Source organism: Thamnophis elegans, chromosome 7, assembly GCF_009769535.1.
Source record: "Thamnophis elegans isolate rThaEle1 chromosome 7, rThaEle1.pri, whole genome shotgun sequence".
NCBI classification, from domain to species: Eukaryota; Metazoa; Chordata; class Lepidosauria; order Squamata; family Colubridae; genus Thamnophis; species Thamnophis elegans.
The window spans coordinates 33,777,351-33,804,556 of record NC_045547.1 but is presented as its reverse complement, the minus strand read 5'-3'; the positions used below and the strand labels follow the sequence as shown (position 1 = coordinate 33,804,556).

Below are 27,206 nucleotides of genomic sequence, written 5' to 3'. Positions count from 1 at the left end.
CTAAATGTTGTTCTATGTGTGCAGTAGTGGTGCAATTAAATAAACCTTTGGACGGTAAGTATCTGAAAGTAATAACAATGAAGAAGAAATTGCACAAGCCGGGTGCCGTGTTTATTTAAGATAAAAATCTCCTAATGATACCAACATAGTGATTTTTTTTTAGTTCTACTCATTTGGAGATATGTTAAATCACAGGCTTTATGTCAGGTCACAACACATTATGTCATTTGCCTTCATGCCCTCCTTAGATGCTTTATTGTGTCTTGTTTGGGAGTATTATTTTGTTGTAATATAAAAATATAAATGTGAAGCATATAACTGTATACAAGTCTACCTAGCTGTCTCCAAATAAATATGCAATCATAACATATTATAGTAAGTAGATCTTTGTTGGGTGACGATATCTGACTCATTTTCCGACACATCGGAGTCAGTTGTAGCAACTCCATAAACAACTCTGCAGAGATGCCTACCGCAATGGTTTTTCTTGCAAAAATGTGTCATTGAACAAGATACAACTAGTCAGCATTTCGTGAAAACGGAGATTTCCCGTCGAATTGGGACTCTCCTTTCTTCGCCCTCCTAAACCACGAAAGGGTACACGCCTCTTCACGTCACTTATGCGCTTGGATTTCTGAGATTCTTCCCAAAACTATTTTGTCGGAGAGCCGCCGGAACTGTAAGTATGACTCGCAGTTGCCGCCCGGTCTTTTGTGGCTGTCTCCCAGGCCAGATTGCCTTACCCTAACTACCCCCCTTCGCGCGGTTGCCATGGTAACGGAGACCTTGGTGAGGCAGAACAGCAACAGACGGCCGTTGGTTTTTGTGGAGCGGGCCTGTGGGCAAGATGGTGAGGGACAAGAAGAATCGGATAAGGCTAGATTAAGGGGCTTTTCTAAAGAAGGCGAAAAAGACTAGCGGAGCCCTATCCCCTTTACCTTGTTCTTATTTCTGTCGCTTTTGCAGATGCTCTCACGGCTGAAACCCGCTGTTGGAGGCGGCCCCCCATCAGCGGATAAGCGCAGAAAGAAAGGCAAACGGCTGCCGCAGCTGGAAGATTTATTAACTCAGCGAGATTTCACTGGGGCCATTGCCCTTTTAGAGGTACTACTAGGGATACATTTGGGGAATATGGCGGGACGAGAGTTCTGCAAGTGGAGTTGCTGCCGCCGCTTCTGCATATTTGCTATCATATTTGTTTATACTTCTTTCCGAACAGAGCAGTGCTTTTTTTGGGGGGGGGGGAGGGGGGGGAGCTGTCCAGCCACCTTCTTGCTACTTCAGTCATTTCAGACTGAGAACATCCGTGCTTTTTGCTTCTCTGATTTTCCAGGGTGGCAAATATCACCTCTGCAAAATAGAAGTAAATTTAGTGTCTAACCCAAAGGTGCTTTTTCAAAAGAGAACTGGACTTTCTGATTTTTTAAAAAAGACATTTCACTTCTCATCCAAGAAACTTCGACGAAAACGTCTTTAAAAGAAAAACCAAAGAGTCCAATTGCCTCTTGAAAAAGCACCTTTGGGACAACCATGACCAGAATGACTGAGAATCTCTATAGACATCTATCCACATTATGCAGTGGCCCCAGATAATCCACAGATTACAATTTATCTTCCTTGCTATAGATTAAATATAGCCTTCAAGCTAGTGTGTAGACTGATGATGTATTACCAGTAATAAGGAAACTACTGTATCCATATCTAAATCACAAGATTATAAACAAGATAGTTTATAATGACTTTATCAGTTTAGGAATTAAGATTTTAGAGCAACCATCTTAATTTGCTGGAGAAGGTAGGATAAACTGCTTGTTCACTTTGTAATAAGCCAAAATTCCTAGTTTATCATGTGTGAATATAGCCGTACGCTAATGCAGTAGTTGTTCTACAAGTTTATTCCTTGTTGAGAGCAATGCAACAGAAGCAATATTATTAAACTGCAACATGAATGAGCGCTGTGTTTGTGCATATATGAATGGTTTAGTGTTGTTTCTGAATGTGAAAATATAATTATTGCATCTGAACAAATTTGGATTAAATTTATTTAATATATTAGTTTATAAATTCCTAGCTTGTTTTCTTCAGTTGTATGATTAATGTTCTATGATTAACACATTATGATGCAAATACAAAAGAGTCAAGTTTGCATCATAAACTGTTTGTGTCAACGCTTCATTATGGTAGTTACATGCAGATATGTAAGGATAATCAAATTACAATGTTGTTGCCTTTTTAAAAACCTACATTTGCAATGAGAAAAGCAAAGCTGGAATGAATGTATTGTAACCACACTTTGGACTTCACTCATATTGTGGCTTAATGAGCTAATGAGTACTGCCTAACTGACAGTGAAAAATCGTATGGAGGCCCTTATGGATCTTGGATTTTCTTATTCAAATCTCCTTTGGATTATGGATTTCCTGTCTGGCCGCTCTCAGAGAGTCAGATTAGATAATCATATCTCTTCAGCCCTTATTCTTAATCCTAGTACATCACAGGGTTGTGTGTTGAGTCCCATACTCTTTATATGCATGACTGCATTCCCATTCACGCTCATAATACTATTGCTTAAATTTGTAGATTATACAACAGTGGTGGGACGTGATCTCCGAGGCGGATGAGTCTGCCTATCGAGATTTGGTGGACCATTTGTTTTTGTGGTGTGGAGACAAAAACTTGGTCCTTAACGGCAATAGACAAGGAGCTTATTATAAGTGGACTATAGAAGGAATGGATCAGGCATCCAGCCCTTGCTTATCAATAGAGACCGGGTGTAGCAAGTGCCAGTTTAAGTTTCTGGTGTTATCATAAAGAGGACCGGACCTTGGGCACTCACATTGCAGCACTGGGTCAAAAGGGCCTCATCAGAGATTATACTACCTGAGCTTCTCAGGAAATAACAACTGAATGAAAAACTGCTGGTGACCTTCAACCCGCTGCAATCATAGAAAGTATCTAACTTAACTGCACCCTGTGTATGGTTTGCCAATTGCACAGTGGCAAATAGGACAGCACTCCAGAAGGTTAACGTTATTGCCCCAAAGGATCACTGGTTGCCCTCTCCCCACTTTGGAAGAGCTTTATAGCTCCCGTGCCTTAAGAAGTTCAAAACATTCTTAAAGATCCATCCTGGCACCCTTTTTTTTGAAACTTTTACCATCTGGGCAGATGGTACAGGATAATAAAAATAAGGACAAATAGCTTCTATCCAAGGTCCTATCCCAGGGCAGTAAACTATAATGAATTCTACTGTATATTGCAATATTAATACTATATCAGGTTTCAAATTCAATTGTATAGAATGTGAAGGAAGTGAGTTTGTTTTATTTTTATAGTTATAATGTACACTGAAGATGGCATTTAATTTCATTGTACGAGGTGCAATGACAATAAAGTAAACTTGCTAACTATGACCTTAATATCATCTTAGAAAAATTGTGGTGTTGCTAAGTCAATAATCACTTAATGGCACATCATATTCATGATCACCTTAATACATTTCTGCCTGACAGCCATAAAAACTGGCTATCTAAATATTTGTAAACATCTAATTACTTAATTTAAATGTGAGCCCTTCTTTTATGCATGAACATCATATATACAGATTTTTGAGAGTGTCTAAATTAAAGCCCCATCATTGCCGAAAAGGTTAGATTTGTTTATACTGTACAATTGCAATCTATAAACTTGTCATTTTAAAATAATTAAAAATTATATGAACTTGGTCACAGTTGGATATCACTTTAATTTCTATTCTGCCTTCTTCCTAAGTTTAAGAATCAGGTTGGAGAACAGGAGGAAGATGCAGACCTCTGGATTGGATATTGTGCTTTCCATCTGGGTGACTACAAGAGAGCACTAGAGGTGAGGTAGTGCTACTTTGTCCTGAAAAGGAGGATGTTCCCTTAAATTTGTAAGAATGAGGATAGGTACTCCTGAACTTACAACCACAATTGAGTCCAAAATTTATGTTGCTAAGTGAGAAATTTATTGACCCCCCCCCTTTTACAACTTTCCTTGCCACATTTGTTACGTGAATCAGTGCATTTGTTAAATTAGTAACATGGTTGTTAAGTGAATCTGATTTCCTCATTGGCTTTGCTTGTCAGAAGGTTGCAAAAGGTGATCATATGATCCTGGGACACTGAAACCATCATAAATGTGAGTCAGTTGTCAAGCATCCAAATGTAAATCACGTGACCATGGAGATGCTGCAATGATCATAAGTGTGAAAAATGGTCATAAGTCACTATTTTCAGTGCCGTTGTAAGTTCGAATAGTTATTAAGTAAATCTCTGTAAGTCGAGGACTACCTGTAAATGTTCCTCAAAGTAATATAAAAGCAAAAAGAGCCAAGGTGGCGCAGTGGTTAAATGCAGCACTGCAGGCTACTGCTAGATCAGCAGGTCAGCGGTTCAAATCTCACCGGCTCAGGGTTGACTCAGCCTTCCATCCTTCCGAGGTGGGTAAAATGAGGACCCAGATTGTTGGGGGCAATATGCTGACTCTCTGTAAACCGCTTAGAGAGGCCTGAAAGGCCTATGAAGCGGTATATAAGTCCACTGCTATTGCTATATTGCTATTGGTTATAATATTTTGTGCCCAGAAGCCTACTGAATAAATTATATATAGTTTATTATTTTGACTTATTTATGAAATACAATGTATTAATTTATGGTCTGCTGTTTTTCAAAATTCTATGTTTATATGAGAAAAATATTCAAAGAAAATCATTGTAAGAGAAAATGGAATTAATTTACACATCATTGTGTCACTATGACTGTGTCACTAGTAACATTGTTCCTCAAATTTATTATCTGTGAAGAATAAAATGTAAGACTATAATGTATCTCATGGACCAGAATAAGTAAGATAAAATATCAGTATTTCAAAGGCTTGCATCTAGTTGAATATATGTTTAAATATTGTAGAAGAAAATTGTTGACTATAAATTGGATTGACAAAAATCAGAAATGAGATGATAAGTCACCTGGAAAAACCAAGGGAAATAATCAAAACCATAAAAAAGCAAAAGTTAGAATATTTTGGACATGTGATGCGATACCCAGAAAAATATGGCATAGTTCATTTAATCTTCCAAGGAAAGATTGAAGGCAAATGAGGTCCAGGCAGAAGAAGACCATCACAGCTTCAAAATCTAAGGGACAAAACTCAACAGCACTTTTTTGTGTGGCTGTTGATAAAAATAGAATTGCTAACGTCCAATGACATATGGCACAAGAAGACGAAAACTATAATAGTACAAAGTTAAAAGGTAAAGGTTCCCCTCGCACAATGTGCTGGTTGTTCCCAACTCTAGAGGACGGTGCTCATTTCTGTTTCAAAGCCGAAAAGCCAGAGTTGTCCGAAGATGTTTCCATGGTCATGTGGCCATGACTAAACACTGAAGGTGCACAGAATGTTGTTACCTTCCCACCAAAGGTGGTCCCTATTTTTCTACTTGCATTTTTACATGCTTTCGAACTGCTAGGTTAGCAGAAGCTGGGACAAGTAACGGGAGCTCACTCTGTTATGCAACACTAGGGTTTCAAACCACCGAACTGCCAAAGTTTCTGGTCAACAAGCACAGCATCTTAGCCACTGAGTCACAGCATCTTAAACAGACTTAAAGGCATACTTAAACAGATGTTTTGCAAAGCAGATTAGAGTGATTTTTTTCTTCTTAAACTGCAGAAGTAATAGCAGTATCTTCCAGGTAATACCATACAACTATTTTCGGGTTTTTCTAGGTTTCTTGTACGTATGCATGCACATAAAACTTTTCTCTTGGTACTTCTAATAGAGCAAAACTGCTCTACATGCACACACTTGTAGAAATGATTTGGGAAAGCCCTAAAAGTAGCTGCAATTAAAAGGATGCAGCTTTTTCAAAGTTTTGATGATAACTGAAATATATCTGCATTGGACATGGTAGTCATTTCTGTTTATATTTTTTTACTTATTTACAGTTCTTATGTGCTCTGGCTGGGTTGTAAGAAGAAATAAAGCATAAATTTGTCTGTGGTGATTAAGCAAGGCTGTATCAAAAATTATTATTTATTTAAGGAGTATGAGAATTTAACCAAGGGATCTGCCTGCAATCCTGATGTGTGGGTGAATCTAGCATGCACTTACTTCTTCTTGGGAATGTATACACAAGCTGAACAGTCTGCTTTGAAAGGTGAGTCTCATGATTATGGTTGCTTTTTATTTATTTTTACTGGCAATAAATTCAGGAGCACTTACTGGAAGTGAGTGGGGGCATTGTTTACACTGTGAAAATGAGGCATATGAATTAATAAGTTTGAGAACCTAGGTATTAATTTTGTTTTCAGGTCCTAAGAGTAGACTTCAGAATCGTATGTTGTTCCATCTAGCACACAAGGTATGTATTTCAAAACATTGGATCAGATTTGGAAGTAGTTGAAGTATTTTGAAATCCAGTTCCCATCATGTGACCAAATGTTATTTAAAATATTATAAATACCCATCATGTGATTTATTTTCAAAGCAAGCAATATAATGCAAGGTACTTGAAAAAAAGGAAGCAAAAGATGTTACAGATAAGAAGAAAGGGGAAAGAAAGAAACTTAACTAAATGTAGTTGACATTAACACCATTCACTATCTCTTTCTGTACCATGGAGATTCTGTTACAATTAATTTATTCACTTTTGCTCAGCTTACATATATACATACTCCTAATACTATTCTAAGCTGCATTGCCACTTCATAAAAATACAACCTTTACACCTTCACCTTACTATTCAAATTCTGAAAAACTTGTTTGAGAAAGAAGTTATCTAGTAGAATGCTGAAATGAAGAGCTGAAGTACTAAATGAGCACAGAAGTCGAAAGCCTGAAAGTTTCATGGTGACAAGAATTAAGATAATTAAGAAATAGATGACTGCCTGAAGTCTGGAAAAATGATAGGTTTCTAATGAAAGGTGGTTATCATTATTTTCAGCAGACAAAGTATTAGAATATATGTAAGGCATGCATTTGTCTCTGTCTTTAAGTCATATTTCCTTCTTAGTTTGGTGATGAGAAGAAACTGATGAACTTCCATCAGAATTTGCAGGATATAACAGAAGACCAGCTTAGTTTAGCATCTATACACTATATGCGATCTCATTATCAAGAAGCTATTGATATCTACAAGCGCATACTGCTTGATAACAGGTTGGTTCAACTTGTCTCTATCTGTTTAACAGATAATTCGGAGGAGAAAGCTGAAACACATAATTTCAGAGGGCTTTTCGATCTTGCAGTGTTTTAGCTCTCTTTTGCTGAGTTTAAATATTGCCTTCTGAGAGCCATCTTTAAAATGTTACTGTAAAATCTTCTTTACATTTTTGATCCAGTAGTGAGTTCTGAGTTTAGTAAACATGCAGGGAATGTGGACACTTAAGGAAAAATGCTAATTAAGATACAATTATAGATTCGTATTAGATATATGTGGTTAGGATTGGGGCTGTTATTTTTTTAATGAACAATTACTTTTTGATATTTTACCTTGTGCAAATTTTAAATGATATAAAAATAATTTTTAAATAGTTGGATAACTCTAGCAGGACATACTTCAATCATGGGTTTTTTCCCCTGTTTAAATTAGATTATGATTAAAAAAAGAGAAAGATGAGAATTAGAATCCAACTTTAGATACTTATCAAGGGCAAGAAACGAATGGAGCAAACTTTCCACCTAAATATCTAATCTGAATTACCCCAGTCTTTCTTCATGTCAATAGTTTAATTTGTGATGGGAGCGAATCATTTTGAAGTTGTTACTGTTAAGCAAATAGGAGTCAGAAATGGCTCAAGAGAGCCATTTATTTTTTAAATAAATATTGACATTTATTTTCATTTGGTCCCCTTTCTCAATTGAATTCTCCATGGAAAACAGCATTTTCACAGCTGTTGCACACTATGTCAATCTTCAGTGAGTTATCCACTATAATTCCAAATTGTTTTTCTTGATCAGTTAAAAACAATATAATATAAATTTATATGTTTTTTCTGATGTTTTACAAAACAAAACAAAAAAACATTTTTTTTAAACAAATGTAAAATTATATGCCCAGGATTCTAGGCAACAATTTTAGTGTCCCATTAGTTGAGAGTTTCATACCTATGCCATAGACATTTACTTTATCACAGTTTGTAGCAAGATAAAGGTATTAATATCTTGTGCCATTCTGATTCTCATTGAAGTTGTAATGAAGGGGGCTGGATATTTGGAGTCTTTTTTTATACTTAGATTTATAGACTGGGCTTTTCTAAATTTTATATCACTGAAACTTAGTTGAATTTCATAAAGCAATAAGTTATATTAATATGTTGTTGAACTTTGATTTGGCAGGGAATATCTAGCCCTCAATGTATATGTGGCCTTGTGTTACTACAAGCTGGATTACTATGATGTCTCTCAAGAAGTGCTAGCTGTTTACCTTCAACAGGTTCCTGATAGTACTATTGCTCTTAACTTAAAGGCTTGTAATCATTTCCGACTCTACAATGGAAAAGCCGCTGAGGTATTTTGTTACTATAGTTTAATCTCTCAAATCATTCCTCAATCCAAGTTTAAATTTTGCTATAACATTTTAGTATCTATTCTTGAGAAATGCAAATTGTTTGTGCATAGCTATTTCTTATTGTTCCTGATACTATGCAGAACAAACATTTTAATCCTATAGTATTTTGTATATTCATTTAAGCAAAATGTTTATTCCTTTGGTTACCACTGTTGATAATGTAACCAATTGTCTGTTTTTAAAATTTCTTTAAAACTACTAGGCAGAGCTTAAAAGTTTGATGGACAGTGCCTCAACATCATTTGAATTTGCTAAAGAGCTTATTAAGCATAACTTGGTAAGTAGCAATGAGGTAGCTCATATAATGTAACTTATGCAGATCATGCACATGATCAAAGTACTGTTTGGTCAACTTGTCTAGAAGAGTAATTTATTGATTGGGAATGAACTATAAAAGTTGCGCTTCACAGAAGAGTTCCTGAAAAAGAAATTCCATTGATTATCATATTCATGCACTATCGTTAGCCTATTCCTGATTTTAAGTTCTTTTTCTATTATGTTCAAATATTTATTATTTCTTCAAAAACCTTATGTGATCTTATGTGTCCCACCAGCTTCATTTTGATGTAATTTTTCAGATGTGTCATTTTTCAGATGGTGTTAACTCTGTAAATTTGATATATTTTCTCTTATGATTCTGGTTATGATGATTTTTCTTGAAATTAACTTTTTCCACAAGCCAAAATAATTTAAAGATATATTTATTTATTCCATGCACAATTCTTCCTTATATCTCTTTTACTAGCTTCTCATTCCCTCTCTTATTTGCTAATCCTACAGCTATCAGATGATTTATAGCTTATTACCCTAGTAATGACTTTAACATCTAAATCTATCATCTTAAGATGTCAGATAATATTCTTAGTTACTCTTTCTTATCTTTGTTGCTGTTTGAAACTCTCTTCTCTCACAGACCATATACTTGATGTCACCTTTTACCTCCCACCTTAAAATCCATGTTTTCTGCAAGGTTTTTTGCTTGACCTTTTTTCTCTCTTATCAACTGTATCCAAGTTTTGGAATGTATATATAGTGGCTGTGTATGAAAGTGCTGTATATATTGATAGCATTAAATAATAAAGATGTCACTATGATTTCTGCGGTGAATGTTCAATCTGTAAACTACAAAAGAAATGGAATAATAAGTGACATATTTTCATCGTTCATGATAAACTGCTTAGTATATTTAAAACATGCATGGAATTAAATTGTAACTTGTTTGCTACAATACTAATACATTGAGTACTTCTACTTACAGGTGGTATTCCGAGGAGGGGAAGGGTCTCTCCAAGTACTCCCTCCACTGGTTGATGTCATTCCTGAAGCTAGACTGAATCTAGTCATTTATTATCTTCGGCAAGGTGAAAAAAAATCTATATATCTCATTTTACATTTTTATATCTAAATATATATTTATGTATTTTATATATCTGTTCATATTTTAGTGATATTTTTCTACCAAATAGAAAACATATGTATTTTGTTTTGGGGATTATTGGGAAGGATACAGTTGCTTACTATTTTTTATTTGTGATGTTTCATGAGCTAACAAATGATGTCAAGCAGGATATCCCTGGAGAAACATATGGGATTCTTTAAGGCAGTGGTGGCGAACCTTTTAGAGACCGAGTGTCCAAACTGCAACCCAAAGCCCACTTAGTTATCACAAAGTGCCAACATGGCAATTTAACCTGAATAATGAGGTTTTGTGAGAAATTTCAATCACTCTTTCACAACTGACTTCTCCCTGGTAGCACTGGATTTCTTTAATAGCATAACTCAGGAATGATGGGAGTGTAGTGCAGATGCCTATGGAGGGCCATCACATCCTTACTCCTTCCTTCCCACCTCTGATTTCACCTTCCTTCCTTTAATCCTGTATATTATGTTATTGTTAATATTTACTAAAGAATGCTGTGTAGCTTAGAAGCTCTCAGCAAAAATAACAGCAGCTGTTGTTTGTGGCTGAAGCTATCCCGGGCCATTATACACACATACATACACACATATACACACACACACATACACGTGTATTTTTATTCCACTTTTCCTGGGTGCTTGGGAAAGGAATGGCATCTTTTCCCCATCACCACTTTTAATAAACCCTAACCCCCCTCGCAGATTTTTAGCTACTATTGTCTCACCTTGCTTCCCCCTCCCCTTAAAATGAGGCTAGGGAAGAAAGCCGGGTGGGGAGAATCTAAGGGGGAGGGAAGAAGATACCCAGACAGATTCCTCTCTGAATAGCCTCCAGCCCATATTTCAACTGATTTCATCTCCAATCCTCCGACAAACAGACCCCCTTTTTGGACTCTGGACCACCGGGCCTTTATTTTCCCCATTTATTGGGAGAAATTGGATTTTTATTGGGTCTTTCTCCCACCCCACGCCAAAAGGAAAGCCAGTTGGACTTCTCCTAGAAGCCCCGCTATCCTTCCCTCTTCTCCCTTCCTCCTACTCACCACTCACTTATTGTAACATTTAAAGAATAATATTATACAAATATTAACCATCTTTTTTGTAAATAGATTAATAAAAGTATGGGAGAAGTTTAGTATTATATATTGTAATATTATATATACTGTATCATATTATTTCAGATGATGTACAGGAGGCTTACAACTTGATTAAAGACCTGGAACCTGCAACCCCTCAGGTTAAAAAAAACTTTATTCATTGATACATTCATTGAGTCCTCCGGGATTGGGCAGCCTATAAATTCAATAAATGGAAAATAAATGGAAATAGAAGAAAATGTTTTTGAAATGTTATAGGATAGAATTAAATTCTTGTATCATCTATTTTTTATTTGTTGCCTTCCATTTTTTTTAAAAAGATATGTGGATCAAAGTAATTAAGATAAGTAGATCAGTGTAAGTAGGTTGTGTTAAAATCACTATGGAAAAAGAATTGTCATTTGTGTCACATTTTAATGCAACAAAGTACAGCTAATTTATTCTTGATGAAAACTGTTTTGAATTTTTCTTCATACTTAAGAGTGATCAAAACAATACTATAAGCTGTACTTGGTTAAAGTTTTGAAATTGTATGATAAAAACTATAGTAAAACAATTGACGGTTGATGTTCCATTTAAGTGACTTTTATAGATTTTTATGGATATTTCCATTTTCTGATTATTTCAAATTCATTATTGTTAGTTATTATTTAAAAATAGCTTCTTTAGCTGATATATACTTTAAGAACCTGGAAGATGCCAAGATAAATTTCTAGAAACTGGGTGGTTAAATTAAAACATATGCTTGTATAATGGAATACACCTACAATTTTAGCAGAAGAATTAAAGGGATGGCTGATCAGCCTTTTAATGGTTTGAGTACCTTTTATATTTAACTTGATATAATTATAATCCATAAAGATATCTAATTCATATATTTATGTATTTGCCCTGTAATTTGAATAAAAAAATTGAAAATGGCTTTAAGCATCAGGAAACAAATTGCAAAATTTAATTATTTTTTCCCAATATTTTTAGGAATATATTCTGAAAGGAGTAGTGAATGCAGTACTTGGACAGGAAATGGGTTCAGTGAGTATAACAGTTACTAGTAATTTATAAAGAATCCACAAATGGCCAAATCGAACACAGAAGCTGATTCAGATTTTAACTTGATCCTTTCTTACATACATTTCTTATGTTAGTTAATTATAACTGTTTTAGGCAAACTAGAGCTACTGAGAAACAAAAAGGAAATATAACCATGCTTGGGGAAGGCTCATCTATTTTCAAAAAAATAAAGTTTTGCACAGAAATTTAAAAAAACAATGATAACTGAATATGGTCATTAACATCAAAACATTTTGGGAGGAGAAAATGGAAAACAACATGAGCATGATGTAGAATGGAACTAGTAGGCATTCAGGGAATAGAAAGGGAAAAATATTTATCAGCACAATAAAAGCCCTATTTCTATACTGTTCTTTTTCAGAGAGATCATTTGAAAATTGCTCAGCAATTTTTCCAACTGGTGGGAGGATCTGCTAGTGAATGTGGTATGTTTTAAATGTACTGTGTTCTCTTTTTTTCAGACATTAATTATACTAAATTTATTATGTGATTCAATAAAAGGTATCTTCTGCATGTTGCTATTAGTATTTGCCAGTGACAAATATTAAGTAGAAATATTTATCATACAAATGCAACATAAATATGCTATTTGGGCTAGAATTAAATGTATATTTATCTCCAATTTAAGTTATGAGTTTAGATTATAAATTCTCATGTCACAAAGAATTACAGAATGATAGGGTCAGAAAGGACATTGGAAGCTCGTGACATCTTTGATCATCCCAGAGTGACAAATGACTCTCTAATCATTATTTAAAAACCTTCAGTGAGGGAATAGCCATAATTCCACGAGGCAGTCTGTTCAATTGCTCAATAGCTCCTACTATCAAGAAATTCCTCCTTACTTCAAGTTCAGCACTTTAAGGCAGACCAGACTGAGAAAGAAATGTCATATGGGTCTTAAAGCTATTTTTATTTTTATTAGACGAGCTACAGCAGCAGTCCCCAATGTTTTGGGCGCCAGGGACTGGTTCCATGGAAAGTGGTTTTTCTGCGGGCTCTGAAAGGCATAGTTTTACATAGTGCTGCATTCCATACCTACGTGGATGGGGCTTCATTCACTTGTGTGGCCAGGTTCCTGGGATTGACTGGGGCCCGGTGCCAGGGGTTGGCGACCTCTGAGCTATAGTGACAGAATATTGCAAGTCTGAATATGCTTTCCTCACTTTATCTTTGTATGGATTAAAGAGAAGCCTATCTGAGGCATCTTCATGTTTCTTGGAATGGGTTCAATAGGTGCTTGTCTGATTGTTTCCTTGTAATGGATCTTCCTATCCTTCAAAGTCATTCTCTATGCCTTCTACAGGTTCCATCAGTTGCTTCTTATTCTACTGTTGGAAGCTGTGAAGAACAAAGCGATATCTTCTTCTCTATGACAGCTCTCCAATTATTTGAGGACTGCTGTTCTGTCTTTGCTTATCCATGTCTTCTTTAAGTTAAATATCTGGTTCATGTACCAATTTTCATAGACTTTACCCTCCAATCATCACTGCTGCTTTTCTAGTCATTCTTTCTAGTTCTGTAACATACTTCTTTGATTGTGGTGACTCAACGTGAACATAGTACTCCTGTTGTCTTTTAATCAGTGCAGTGCAAAATGGAACTATCACTTCCTGTGGTCTTGACACTATATTTCTCTTGATGCAGCTTAATATTATATTAACTGTTTGGTACCTGCAGCAGACTGGCTCTATGGTCTACTAGTGTGCTTAGTTTCTTCGAAATATTATTGTCAAGGCAAATATTACTTATTTGTGAATCTGGTGTTTGCTATTTAAGTACTGAACCCTACATTTTTTGCCATTGGACTGCATTTTATTGGATAGGGCCCAGGGGTCCTGAACTGGTTAGTACTGGTTTGCTGTGTGTGCGCTGCTCACTTCCCTCTCATGCATGTCAGTCGTGCATTGCTTGTGCATGCGCATTTGACTAAAAAATGCTCTGTGCATATGCAGAACCATGCCAGCAATGGCAGAAGACACCGGAGACCAGTTCGGGGGCATGTCAGGCCTGGGTCGCTGCCAGTTCTGCGACCCAGGCCTGAATTCCACTACTGTGGGGCTGAACCAGCAGCAATCCACCTCTGATAGGGCCTGATGTCCAAGTCTATTAAGACCCTTTTGAATCTTGAGTTTCTTTTGAAGTGTTAGCAATTTGTCCTTTCCCATCCCCACTCTCCAGCTTTGTGTCATCTGCAAACTAGAGGCACATTCTTTCTATCCCCTCATTAAGCCATATTGATATGTAGTTGATCAGCTGCAAGTCCAGCTACTGCTAATAGTGGAACCATCCATCCATGGTGAATTTTATGAAGGAAGAAATATATCCATAGAATTCCTGTGGTTTATTATTGTAGTCACTTTTTCAAAAAAACCAGTAAGATTTGTTTAGAATGACATTTTTAACAAAACCTACATTACATCCTGAATCTTTGCATCTTAGGGACAACACACTTCTTTTTATACCTTGCCTGGTCTGTAGAGTGCCACCTCAGTTCCTCTCTGGAATGAGTCACCTCTCACCACATATGGCAATTCTTTGGAACAGCCATTGAATTCCTCACCTCAATAGGAGCCTGAGCTTCTGCCCTTTCTGTCTTTGGAATGCTGGGTGAAAACATTATCCAGAAATCTGCTAGTTATCCTCCAGCAACAGAACCTGGAATTGGCAAAATAATTTCAGCTACAAGTACAGGTTCATTAAGTCTTGTCAATTTCATGCTGCCAGAATCCTTTTCCAGGGCTCCTGTATCCAGAAACACCTTGCTTTCCCTGATGAGTCTCAGTATAGCCATTAGCCAGGCATGCCTTTAAGCCATTTACTTTCTTGTATAGCAATACAATAAGTTTGCAATTGCAGTCTTCATATGGTAGGACACAAGTATGACACAAACCTTACTAGTCATCATATTCCATCCATGTGTATAACTTTCTGAAGGTGGTCCAGCGCCTAACAGCTGCTCTCTTTACATATTTCCTTTGCCCTTGAGAAGAAAAAAAACCCCTGTCTTCCTGCCATCTTATTCTTGTTGGAAATTGAGTAGGACTGAACTCTGGCTATTTATGATGGATGTAAAAGTAAGGGGAAGAACATAGGTTCTTTATGCAGCCTATGCCTTCCCTACTCAGCATGGAATCTGGCATATAAAACCTAATATTATGCCAAATGTTGATTGTTAAAGTGTTCAGAATGTTTGCCTCTCTGAAAGCAAATTATTAAGGGCTTCTAAGTCATAATTTGAAATTCACACAAGTAACTTTAAACTAATGTGTGAAGCAGATTGTAAGATTTTAACTTAGAGAATTATTTTACTTACTTTTTGTTTGTTTTCTCTAGTATCTTTCTACAATGATTTAAGCTCTGTCTAATTGTTTCCTATCTGTCACCAAAGTAAATAATATAGTGTGTTGTTTTTTGACATCCTGGCAGTAGTTCTGAAAACAAATGAATGTAGGTGTACTCACCAACATTTTTGCTCTTCTCAACTTATTTGCATTGTTATTCTTCAGATACTATCCCTGGGAGACAGTGTATGGCTTCTTGCTTTTTTCTGCTCAGGCAGTTTGATGATGTCCTAATATATCTCAATTCAGTGAAGGTTAGTAAAAGTTACAATTGTCTTGTATAGATTCATGTATGTCTGTTTATTAGTGTCTCAAAAGGTGGCTATGCATAAACATAACACTAGAGAAGAGAAGAAGGCTATTTCATTAAGTGTCATAGAAAATCCAATGTTAGGGCATCTGGCTTTTAATCTGTGATATTTTCAGTGAAAATGTTGCTGTGGTGCCAATGATCAATTATTTAATTTTGGTCTTGCTACCAGTAGAATATACTGTATTTTTCTGAGTATAAGATGTACCTTTTCCCCCACCCCTAAAAGAGCTTGGAAATGTTGGTGTGTCTTATACACCAAATACAGCCATTTTTGGCCTCCCAAAGCTCTGCCCCCTATCCCATTTTTGTAAAAAGCGGGCCATTTTTTGGCATGTGGAGGCCAGAAATGGGGCGCGCAGAGGCTGAAAATGGGGGGCGCGGAGGCCAAAAATGGGGCACATGGAGGTGGGGATAGATGGAAGCGGCAACAGTGGCAATGGGCGGTGGCAATCCTTGCAGCCTGGAACAGCTGATAGGCAGTATTCCGGGAGGCCAATCCAACCTCCAATCAGCTGCTTGTGCTAAATCAGGCTGTGTTGAAGCTGACCAGGCTGTTTGCTGTTTGCTGCAAGGAGGCAGATTCCTGGGAGGCAGAGGCTGAAGGGTGGGGGGCGGCGGTTGGACAGGGTTTTGGCAACATTCACTCTATAAGACTCACAGACATTTTCACCCACTTTGGATTGTGTGTGAGAAAGTGTGTCTTATACATTGAAAAATACAGTAATTATGCTTACAAGTACTTATAATTTTCTCCATCTGTCACATTAAAAATTATAATTCTGTGGGATGTTCTAAGTACTTTGGGAGCAAAAGTCAAAATTTCAGGGTGATCATAGCTGTCTTTTGCTTCAGAGACTACTACTAGGACACTTTCTCATTCAACTAATAGAATATTGATAGAGTTAACAACTATGCAACAACTAATTATGCAATATAATGGGAAACTGAAGATCTACTACTGAAGATCTTTTATATGTGGTGGTGTGCTTAGATAATTACCGTATATACTCGAGTATAAGCCGAGTTTTTCAGCCCACTTTTTGGGCTGAAAAAAGCCGGCTCGGCTTATACTCGAGTCTACAACTGGATCCGGCAGTGCTGTTGCCTGTTGGAGGAGGAGGGGATTCCTTCCTGCGAGACCCCGTCCAGAAAAATGCGGGGAGCGGCATTTGTGGGAACTCCGGCCGCTGCCCACCCGTGGGGAGAGAGGGAAGAGCCCCGAGCGAGCCGCCTCGGTTTGGCAACCAAACCCATCCAGCCTTTTACCTCCCGTCCCCCCGCCCGCCCGCTCGCAGCCCCCTCCCCGGGCTGGCGCCAACTCCTCCCCGTGCCCGGCCTCCAGCCGAGGCAAGTCGGTGTCTCTTTAAGCTAGAGAGAGGAGGGGAGGGAAGGCAGGGACCAGCCGGCTGACAATGGGCCGGAGCGGCTGAGTTGGAGCAAATTCCGCGGCGGAGGCGGCGTCCCAGCTCCAGCGGCTCCGAGGCGAGCGGCTTGGCCCTTCCGCTGGGCGCTCGGAGATGAAGGCGCGCTGGCGCTGAGTTGAGCGGTGAGCTTGCCGAGCGCGCAGCTCCGGGAAGCCCCCCTTCTCCTCCCTGCTGGAAGCCAAGCGAGCCTCGCCGCCCATGGACTCCCGCGGCCGCCCCAGGGCTCCGGGAGGCAGGACCCGGAGGCAGCCCAGCCCTGCTGCCGCCCCGCGCCCTCCACCCGCTGCGCGAGAGGGGACCCCACTTTCCCCTTGCCGGATGCGTCCCTGGCGGAGCTGAGCCATGCGGCGGAGGCTCCCGCTCTGGTTCTGGAGCTTGCTGTGCCTCTGGCCGGTCCTGGTGGGACCCACGGCAGGTAAGAGGCGCCGTCGAGCGCCTCGTACAATGATTTATGTATGAGGTTTAAGTGACTGAGACACACTCCTGGCTACGCAGCAATGTTATTTCTGACTTAGTATACTATGAAATCCCCCAAATCCTCCCCACTCCAGGGGTAGGATACTATGAAATCCCCCAAATCCTCCCCACTCCAGGGGAAGGATACTATGAAATCTACATTCCCTCCCCACTCCAGGGGAAGGATACTATGAAATCCCCCAAATCCTCCCCACTCCAGGGGTAGGATACTATGAAATCCCCCAAATCCTCCCCACTCCAGGGGAAGGATACTATGAAATCCACATTCCCTCCCCACTCCAGGGGAAGGATACTATGAAATCCCCCAAATCCTCCCCACTCCAGGGGAAGGATACTATGAAATCCCCCAAATCCTCCCCACTCCAGGGGTAGGATACTATAAAATCCCCCAAATCCTCCCCACTCCAGGGGTAGGATACTATGAAATCCCCCAAGTCCTCCCCACTCCAGGGGTAGGATACTATGAAATCCCCCAAATCCTCCCCACTCCAGGGGTAGGATACTATGAAATCCCCCAAATCCTCCCCACTCCAGGGGTAGGATACTATGAAATCCACATTCCCTCCCCACTCCAGGGGAAGGATACTATGAAATCCCCCAAATCCTCCCCACTCCAGGGGAAGGATACTATGAAATCCCCCAAATCCTCCCCACTCCAGGGGAAGGATACTATGAAATCCCCCAAATCCTCCCCACTCCAGGGGTAGGATACTATGAAATCCCCCAAATCCTCCCCACTCCAGGGGAAGGATACTATGAAATCCACATTCCCTCCCCACTCCAGGGGAAGGATACTATGAAATCCCCCAAATCCTCCCCACTCCAGGGAAGGATACTATGAAATCCCCCAAATCCTCCCCACTCCAGGGATAGGATACTATGAAATCCACATTCCCTCCCCACTCCAGGGGAAGGATACTATGAAATCCCCCAAATCCTCCCCACTCCAGGGGTAGGATACTATGAAATCCACATTCCCTCCCCACTCCAGGGGAAGGATACTATGAAATCCCCCAAATCCTCCCCACTCCAGGGGAAGGATACTATGAAATCCCCCAAATCCTCCCCACTCCAGGGATAGGATACTATGAAAGCCACATTCCCTCCCCACTACAGGGGTAGGATACTGCAAAATCCCCAATTCCTCCCCACTCCAGGGGAGGAAATAAATATTCAAAAACATTATTGGTATCTATTTTTATTTTTGAAATTTACCGGTAGCTGCTGCATTTCCCATCCTAGGCTTATACTCGAGTCAATAACTTTTCCAGGTTTTTGTGGTAAAATTAGGTGCCTCGGCTTATATTCGGGTCGGCCTATACTCGAGTATATACGGTATATGTTTTTGTTCAGGACCCACCTGAGTTATATTTAATTGATACTGTTTTCCATTCAGAATATTTTTGGTATTTGTGAAAGGAATGAAAAATTTGACATCTAAATCAGGTTAGAAGTTGAAAGCACACAAAAACCACTTAACAAAATATGTGAATAGAGAGATCAAAACAGTACACAGAAGGTGAAGCATTTGTGAAGATTGATGTTAATCTACACATGATGATTCATTATTTGATAATATAATGAATGTACTTAAACATTCCATACTTGTTGACACTTAACATTAGTTGGCCTTTCCATTTTCTGTGTTCTAAACCAGTATGTCTAGATAATGTTTTATAACTCCCACACAGCTAAAGATTTCAGCGTAAAAGCAAACTTTTCCACACCTCAAGGAGAATGGTATTTTTCTTCCTAGGCATGAACTTGGCATGAATCTGGACAAAATGTTATTATAATGTGATACATTCATTTATACAACAATTATTACATTTTATACTTTCTGAAATTCTTAATTAGCATTTACGCTATTTAATATATGAGAAGTATAATCAGTTCACCCATGGAAAATCTAAAGAAATGTAATACGTTATAGTATTATCAGCTTGAGGTGTTTTATTGAACTGGTTTGCTATGGCTTCTAATTTAGAAATTTGATATAACAAAATGAGGAAGTGTTATTTAAGTATGCAAAAAGAGGAATAAAATCCTTCCTGAGTTGGCCTGATGGACAAATTGCTTCAAACAGAACTCACTCTCTAGGTCAGGGTTGTCAAACTCACGTCGTTATATATCATATCGGAACTTCCTCCCCCTCTTTGCTAAATCAAGCGGGGGCGGGGCCAGCACATGACACATCCAGCCCACGGGCTGCAAGTTTGACAACCCTGCTTTAGGTTATTCCTTTTCTGCAGTACAGCCTTCCTTCTGGAGTAGGCTCCATGTAAAAATCTGTATTGCACCATGCCTCCCAGCATATAGGAAGGATGAAAACTGAGCTGTTTAGAAGACCTTTTATTGATTATATGTAATTATTAGGAAACATTTATATTAGTATAATTATGAGTAATTTAATATACTGGTATGCTAGTAGTTCTTGGGGAGTGTGATGGTATATAAATAAGTAAATGTTCCACCCTCTCTATAAGACATTAATTATGAATTGTGGATTCATTGCTTTTATACTGTTTAGAATTAAATGAAAGAATGATTTCACATTCATCAGGACTATATTTTAGGGATTGTCTAAGGCTTAAACTATTTTTATGAACAGTCAGTGTACTGTATTTTCAAGATGTTATAACTAGATAAAAATGGAGCCCCCTGATATTTGTTGAATTAAAAATATAGAATTGAGCAATAATGTTTTGAGGAGATGAGCAAAGGGAAATTACATCATAGCAAGATTTTATATGCTTGGGAGAAAGGCAAAAGAAGTTTAATTTCTAACTAATTAACATATCCATCGTAGTTCAGTTGTATTGACAATTGTATTGTCAATTACAAACAATAGTTGAAAATTGATACTAGCTGTTAAATGTCATAAACCATTAATTTGTTTCTTTATTAATCATACTTTATTTTCCAGAGTTATTTCTATAATGATGATACTTTTAACTTTAACTATGCACAAGCCAAAGCTGCTACTGGAAATACTAGTGAGGCTGAGGAGGTATGTATCTGCTTCTTGAAAAGATCACAGACAAGTTTAGAAATATTTGCTGCTTACATTCTGTATTTTAGTTTCTATATCTGAACTTTCTGAAACTTCAAGGATTGTGAATGTTGTGAATAAGAGGCAATAACCTTTTAAGAATTGAATATATGCATAATCCTATGCATATATACTCAGAAGGTAACAACACTAGACAGCAGCAAAATGTATTTTTTAATATTAGGAGCTGTACTGAATCATGTCTTGGTGTCACTCTTCCTTAGTGTATGAAGCTAGAAAAAATATAATGAAAGGAGAATGTAGAAGATTGGTTATTGCTAATACAATATCATTTGTGTTAGGTAAGCTCTCTGTTAGGAGAACGAGTGCGTACAGAGAAGCGTAGTGAGAGTGGTGTAGAAGAACACATAAACCAGCATATGGAGACACTGAATTGTAAAACAGATAGTGTTGTAATTCTGTGGAAATAGAGGTATGCAGAGTCCAATTCATACACAGTTAAGACATCTGCAGTCATCAATGTCTGCAGTTAAGGGGTGATCCAACAAACACAGTCCAGAATCATATAAACAGTTCAGTACACAAAAAACACTAACAGTTGCAAAACTCACAGCAATCCACGCCGATCAATACACGACACATCTACAACCATCATCCAACAATCAGCCTGGCTCCATCTTATGGCCGCTTGAGGAAACAGCAACCAATCACATTTACAGCAGTAATTAAAGATACAGTATTACTATCATGCTTTACATATTGCCAACCCAACTCTTGGATTACATTCCTAACAATTTGTAATTTAAAATCTATCATAATTACAGAGACATAAACAAAAAACTTATTTATTGCAGTGTAATAGCAGAGTCTGATATTGTAGCGATGTAACATATTGAGAATTGAAGTAAATTTGTTGCTGAAAGAAAAGGATCTTATGGTTGCTATTTTCGTCTTCAAATTTAACTCTATGTGTGAGTTGTACAACTGCAGAAGAATACTCTGTTTTCAAGGACGGATGGATGGATGCATGCATGGATGAAAACATACAGTATAAGACCGGGATGGTGAACCTATGGCACGCGTGCCACAGGTGGCACGCGGAGCCATTTGTCAGGCTTTGCCCTGTCAGCTGGCCAGCGCGCATGTGTGCCCCTGGCCAGCTGAGTTCAGCCTTTTTTAAAGCCATTTTTCGCCCTCCCCAGGCTCCAGAGGCTTTATAGGAGCCTGGGGAGGATGAAAAGAGTCCTCCCCCTGCCCCCCTAGAGGCCCTCCGGAGGCTTCAGGAGCTTCCCTGAAGCCTCCAGAGCGCAAAAAACCCGGCCCTATGGGCAAACCCGAGGTTTGGGAATGGACTTCTGGTTTGCTCATAGGGTTGTTTTTTAGTCCTCCAGAGGGTTCAGGAAAGCCTGAAGGGCCCTGAAGCCTCCGGAGGGCCTCTGGGGGGTGGGGGGCTGTTTTCCCCCTCCCCAGGATCCTATAAAACCTCTGAAGCCTGGGGAGGGTGAAAAAAACATTCAAAAAATGGGAGGGAGCACCTCTCATGCGCGCATGCACACTGGGAGATCGTGCAGTGCATTATGAGTGCAGCACACCCGTGCACAACTCCCTTGCGCTCCCCACCTTATGGCACGTGAGCCAAAAAAGATTCACCATCACTGGTATAAGATATGCCCCATTTGCCCTTCACCATTCCTTAAGTACGCCTGAATAAAAGCTCCAGAATATTCTGAATAAAATGGCAAAAATATATTTGCCATTTTGAGAAAAGCTTCATTATTTGCTGATTCTGTAAACCGCTTAGACAGGGCTGTAAAGCACTGTGAAGTGGTATATAAGTGTAAGTGCTATTGCTATTTCTAATAAAATGTTATACTCCTTGAAACTTAATTTTTTTAAAAAAAATCAAAGTAAATTATCATTTGGCAAAGTAAGGATTAAAGATTAAACAATTGGTTATTGTTTCTTTTTAAATAGCAGTCTGCATATTAAGCTAGAGTTTTATTAGAACAATGTAGAATCATTCCCAGATTTAGACATGTTTTGTCCCCAGACTTTCTAAACTGCTAATTGTTCCCATTCAAAAGGTCCATAAAATACATAATGATGGGCTATATCAGGACTGCAAGCTTCCTTTTTTTCATCTCTGCTTTTGTATTACATCTCTGCTACAGAGATCTTGGGGGTCTTTTGATAAGGCAAATTATTGAATAAATAATTTTTGAATGAATTACTTCTTTTGCTTAAGGGAGAACTATATTTTCATGTCTTAAACTTTCATACCTGCTGAATCTTTAGAATGACAAACCTTGATTTGAGTGAGGGCATGTATTTCAGAGCTACATTTAATATGAACAGAAGCTTGGTTTTCTTTGTTTCCTCTCAGGTGTTCCTCTTGATTCAAAGTGAGAAAATAAAGAATGATTTTGTTTACCTCAGTTGGCTAGCACGCTGCTGTGAGTCACTCTGCTTTGTTATAAAATATGTATTGACTGGTAATCTCGTCCCTTAAATTAATTTTAAATGAAATTAAGTATTAAGTATATATAAATTTAATTACTTTTTAAGCTAGAATAGTTGTTTTCCCTTACAAATGTCTTTTAAGAAGCAATTTTCCAAGGTTTTGAGAGAGACACTTGAAATTTCTGCTTTGGAGATAGGCCACTTTTTAAAGATAATCTATAGAAAATGTGTCCCAAAGGTGCTTTTTCAAAAGGCAGTTGGACTTTGTTTTTCCTTGAAGACATTTCGCTTCTCATCCAAGAAGCTTCTTCAATCCACCCCAAAGACTGGGAGAATAATCAGTTCTCCAATAGCTTCCTGAATGTTATCAGGGTATGAGATGTCATCCCACTCTGGGGAAATGTTCTAGAGAACAGGTGACTAACACATGAATAATTCTGTGAAGCATTCACAGTCCAGGAAAAGGCCCAAGTGCTGCATTAGATGTGCCTTTGCAAAGACTTCTTTGGCCATAACTAGATAGTCTATCACTTTTAGGATCCTCGTTAGTTGAGGTTCAGTTGTCTTCTCAACAACTTTAAAGGGAAGAGTGGGGACTGGATAGAAATCATGGATCGGTGGGTCCAGGAAATAACTTCTTGAGGAGGGGGCAGTGTTGTTAGCTTGTATATGTTAATTGGTTTTAGAACTATTTTTATGAATTAGCATCTATAGTCTCTAGACAGGGTCACTTTATAACAATCTTTCTATGTACTATGTAAATAGTACCATATTAAGGTTTTCCAATAAGTAAATGGAATATTATTACATTTGCTCTATTCACCTAAAAGAGCTCTATAAGCAGGATCTTAGAAGATATTGAAGACTGCATGTATATGATGTTACAGAACTGCTTTGCACTGAGCTTCTCATATATAATTAAAGTATTTTATCATTAAACACTGGTGTCTGTTTATACATCCTTTTAAATATTTAGAAGTAGACAACTGGAACTTCCACTAATCATAATATGTATACTTATTCTGAAGTAGGTTTAATGCCAACATAGATATTATATATTATATTCGTAGATCAGAAGGAAGAAACTTTCAGGAAAGCAACTGACTTTATTTTCACATAAAAACTCACATACATTATCTGTTCAAATGCTCAGTCTACTGTGTGCTCAAATGGAAAGTACCCATGATAATCTAGAGCTCATTGTCATATATGAAGATTAAGTCAACTGGAAAACTAAAAACCATTTAAAAAAAATGTGCCAACATACAAGTTTTGGCATATATTTTTTAAATTTTGTTTTTTAATTTTCCAGTTGATTTAATCAGTGTGGCTATGTTACTTCTCAACTCATCTGAACAGCCAATGTAAAGAACAATACTGCTGAGTAATATGCCTATCCAGTTCTAAACACTGTAGCAACATGCCTCTACTAGTTCTAACTTTCTGTTGATTGCAGATATTATGAATAAGAAACCAAGATTAGCCTGGGAACTCTACCTAAAGATGGAAACTTCAGGAGAATCCTTTAGTCTTCTGCAACTAATTGCAAACGACTGCTACAAAGTATGTTGTCTTTAATCCATTTTCCTTCACTATCTAAATCAACCCTGTAGAATTGTAACTTTTTTTCCTTCTCAAGCTATGTAATTTTTTAAATAAATTGCCTTCTACGCTTTTCTGTTGTTAAATCCCATTTCTTACAATCAGAAGTTATATGATATAGGCCTAATTCCTAGACTATAAAGCAGTTAGTTTGGAATTTTTATGATGCATAAAGCTGTCCCAAGTAATAACCCATGTGGACTACTTTTCCTATGATCATACTGAGGCATCTTAAGAAAAATTATCATGGTTTTTTTGCCTTTCATTGAGTAAGGAAATGATGTTAACTTTTCTAAATGTTTATGGTATTTTTCTAAGACGTAAATGCAAATATTTCACAAAAATACAGGTTTATTTATTTTTTGTCAAATGCTCAGTTCCTTTATTTTTAAATGTCCATTTAGAAAAAAAATCTACTTTATATTGAGCCAGAAGATTCAATCATTTACCGTATATACTCGAGTATAGGCCGACCCGAATATAAGCCGAGGCACCTAATTTTACCACAAAAAACTGGAAAAGTTATTGACTCGAGTATAAGCCTAGGGTGGGAAATGCAGCAGCTACCGGTAAATTTCAAAAATAAAAATAGATACCAATAATGTTTTTGAATATTTATTTCAAAGAAAAACAGTAAACTAGCGGTGTATTCAATGAAATACTTCACTCACCTCATGATGCTGATGTCCCGCTGTGATGATGATGTCCTGTGCAGCCGCGGGAGCGATGTCCCGCCTCCTATGACACACGGCACAGTGATTCCTATCATTGGATCACTGTACCAGAGGAGGTGGGACATCGCTATGTGGCTGCTTGCCATAACAAGGAGGAGGTGGGACATCGTTGCAGAGCAGCAAGAGGGGGAGGAAGGGGAATCGTAAGACAGCCCTGCATTACATTAGAACGTGAGGAGGGGGGATGGTGCGGTGCGCGCTGCGCGGCAAACTGACACAGAGGGAGGGGAAACTCACAGGGGCACTGGGCCATTCACGAGTGTCACCCAGCGGCATGGCCCCGCCCCTTTTTCTCCTCCATTTCGGGCAAATTTTTCACTGACTCGAGTATAAGCCGAGGTGGCTTTTTTCAGCCCAAAAAGTGGGCTGAAAAACTAGGCTTATACTCGAGTATATACAGTATGCTATTCCTAAATTTTGGCTTTTATGTTTTAATATAAATATAATTTTGAGCATAACTTTTTTAAAAAAAATATTTCTGTTTATTGGAAATCATTTTATTCAATATAATACTTTGCTAGAAATGAAAAAAATTAAATGTTTTAGGATGAAAGGTAAAACAAAACTGAAAATTGGAAAAAAGAACATTTTAAAATGTTTTCAAAGAAAATATTCCATCTTTAAAATTGTTTGTGCAACTATCATGGTTAGTGGCGTGCCCCATTTCTGTGCCACAATGTAAGCATGTTAAATCCCACCCCCCAAATAAATAATGTGAAATTCTTCTGGTCTCTGAACTTGGTTGGGTTTTTTACAGATATTTCATTACCAAACTACATAACATAATCAGAGCCTGTAAGTGTTGGTGGGAGTAGTCTTGGTAGTTTCCTGATTCAGCAATTGTTTATTACTATCCTGTTTAAGTAGTTCCTTGATGGAGATATTGTTTGCTTCTTGATTGTTCATTAGATCTTAATCTTGATGTTAATCTGGACATCTGGGTGTTGCTTGGTGAAGAGGCTTTTGGGTCCTTTCCTTTTCAGCTTTTTGATAGTCTCTTTTGAATGGTGTGTAGATATTGTTTGTGTCTGTTCTTATTGATGCCAGATTTGTCTGAAATTCTCTAGCTCTAGTTTTTTAGACATAGCTTGGTCTAGGGATGCTCACTATTTCCAAGTTGAAACTATGGTACTAGTCCGTGCATGTGTTGTGAATTAAGGAGTTTTCATCCTGCCTGCTAGTTTTTCATGAATATGCTCCTGCTAATTTTTTCTGCTAGACTTCTGCTGGTCTCCTAGTTGAGTAATAAAATGTCTGCAAGAAAACAACCAGCTCAGAGAGCACCAAGCGCTCCACAGTTCAACACTGAGACTACAAATATTGTGTCAATAATAATTTGTTTATGACATTGAAATGTATTTATTCTTTAACTTGAAAAACAAAGTCAGAAAATTTTATCTGACTTTCAAATCAGAACAAGAAAAATTCAGTATCAACGTCAGTCCTCTTTTTATGTTGCTGTATATTTAAATTTTGTTTTAGAACTTTAAGCATGTACCTTTATCTTCTGCACAGATGGGCCAGTTTATTATTCTGCTAAAGCTTTTGATGTCCTCGAAGATTGGATCCTAACCCTGAATATTGGGAAGGCAAAAGAGGAGCCTGTGTTGGTATCTTCCAAGATGATTGTTGCTGGCAGAGGCCTAAGTATATACACTG

The 27,206-nt window shown here is 38.0% G+C and overlaps 1 protein-coding gene across 3 annotated transcripts; it reads left to right on the top strand.

Moving 5' to 3' along the window:
- On the top strand, positions 1-27,206 carry TTC26 (tetratricopeptide repeat domain 26). Of its 3 annotated transcripts, none has more exons than XM_032221980.1 (17): positions 1-679; positions 967-1,104; positions 3,772-3,864; positions 6,067-6,181; positions 6,336-6,385; positions 7,037-7,182; positions 8,362-8,533; positions 8,796-8,870; positions 9,852-9,954; positions 11,194-11,249; positions 12,088-12,141; positions 12,542-12,605; positions 15,690-15,778; positions 20,665-20,748; positions 23,135-23,204; positions 24,668-24,774; positions 27,063-27,206. In XM_032221980.1, exons 2-17 carry the CDS (start codon positions 967-969, stop codon positions 27,117-27,119), a joined length of 1,473 nt encoding a protein of 490 aa, XP_032077871.1. In that variant the 5' UTR covers positions 1-679; the 3' UTR covers positions 27,120-27,206. The 3 variants fall into 3 exon arrangements, with proteins under 3 accessions (XP_032077871.1, XP_032077869.1, XP_032077872.1); XM_032221978.1 differs by lacking the exon at positions 1-679 and adding an exon at positions 694-850; XM_032221981.1 differs by lacking the exons at positions 1-679; positions 967-1,104 and having other exon boundaries at positions 3,779-3,864; positions 5,970-6,181.

Bases quoted from the DNA above. Each gene is read 5' to 3' on its own strand.
- TTC26 (XM_032221978.1), top strand. The intron at 8,871-9,851 runs GTAAGTAGCAAT...TTCTACTTACAG, and splicing joins AGCTTATTAAGCATAACTTG to GTGGTATTCCGAGGAGGGGA. The intron at 23,205-24,667 runs GTGAGTCACTCT...TGTTGATTGCAG, and splicing joins CAGTTGGCTAGCACGCTGCT to ATATTATGAATAAGAAACCA.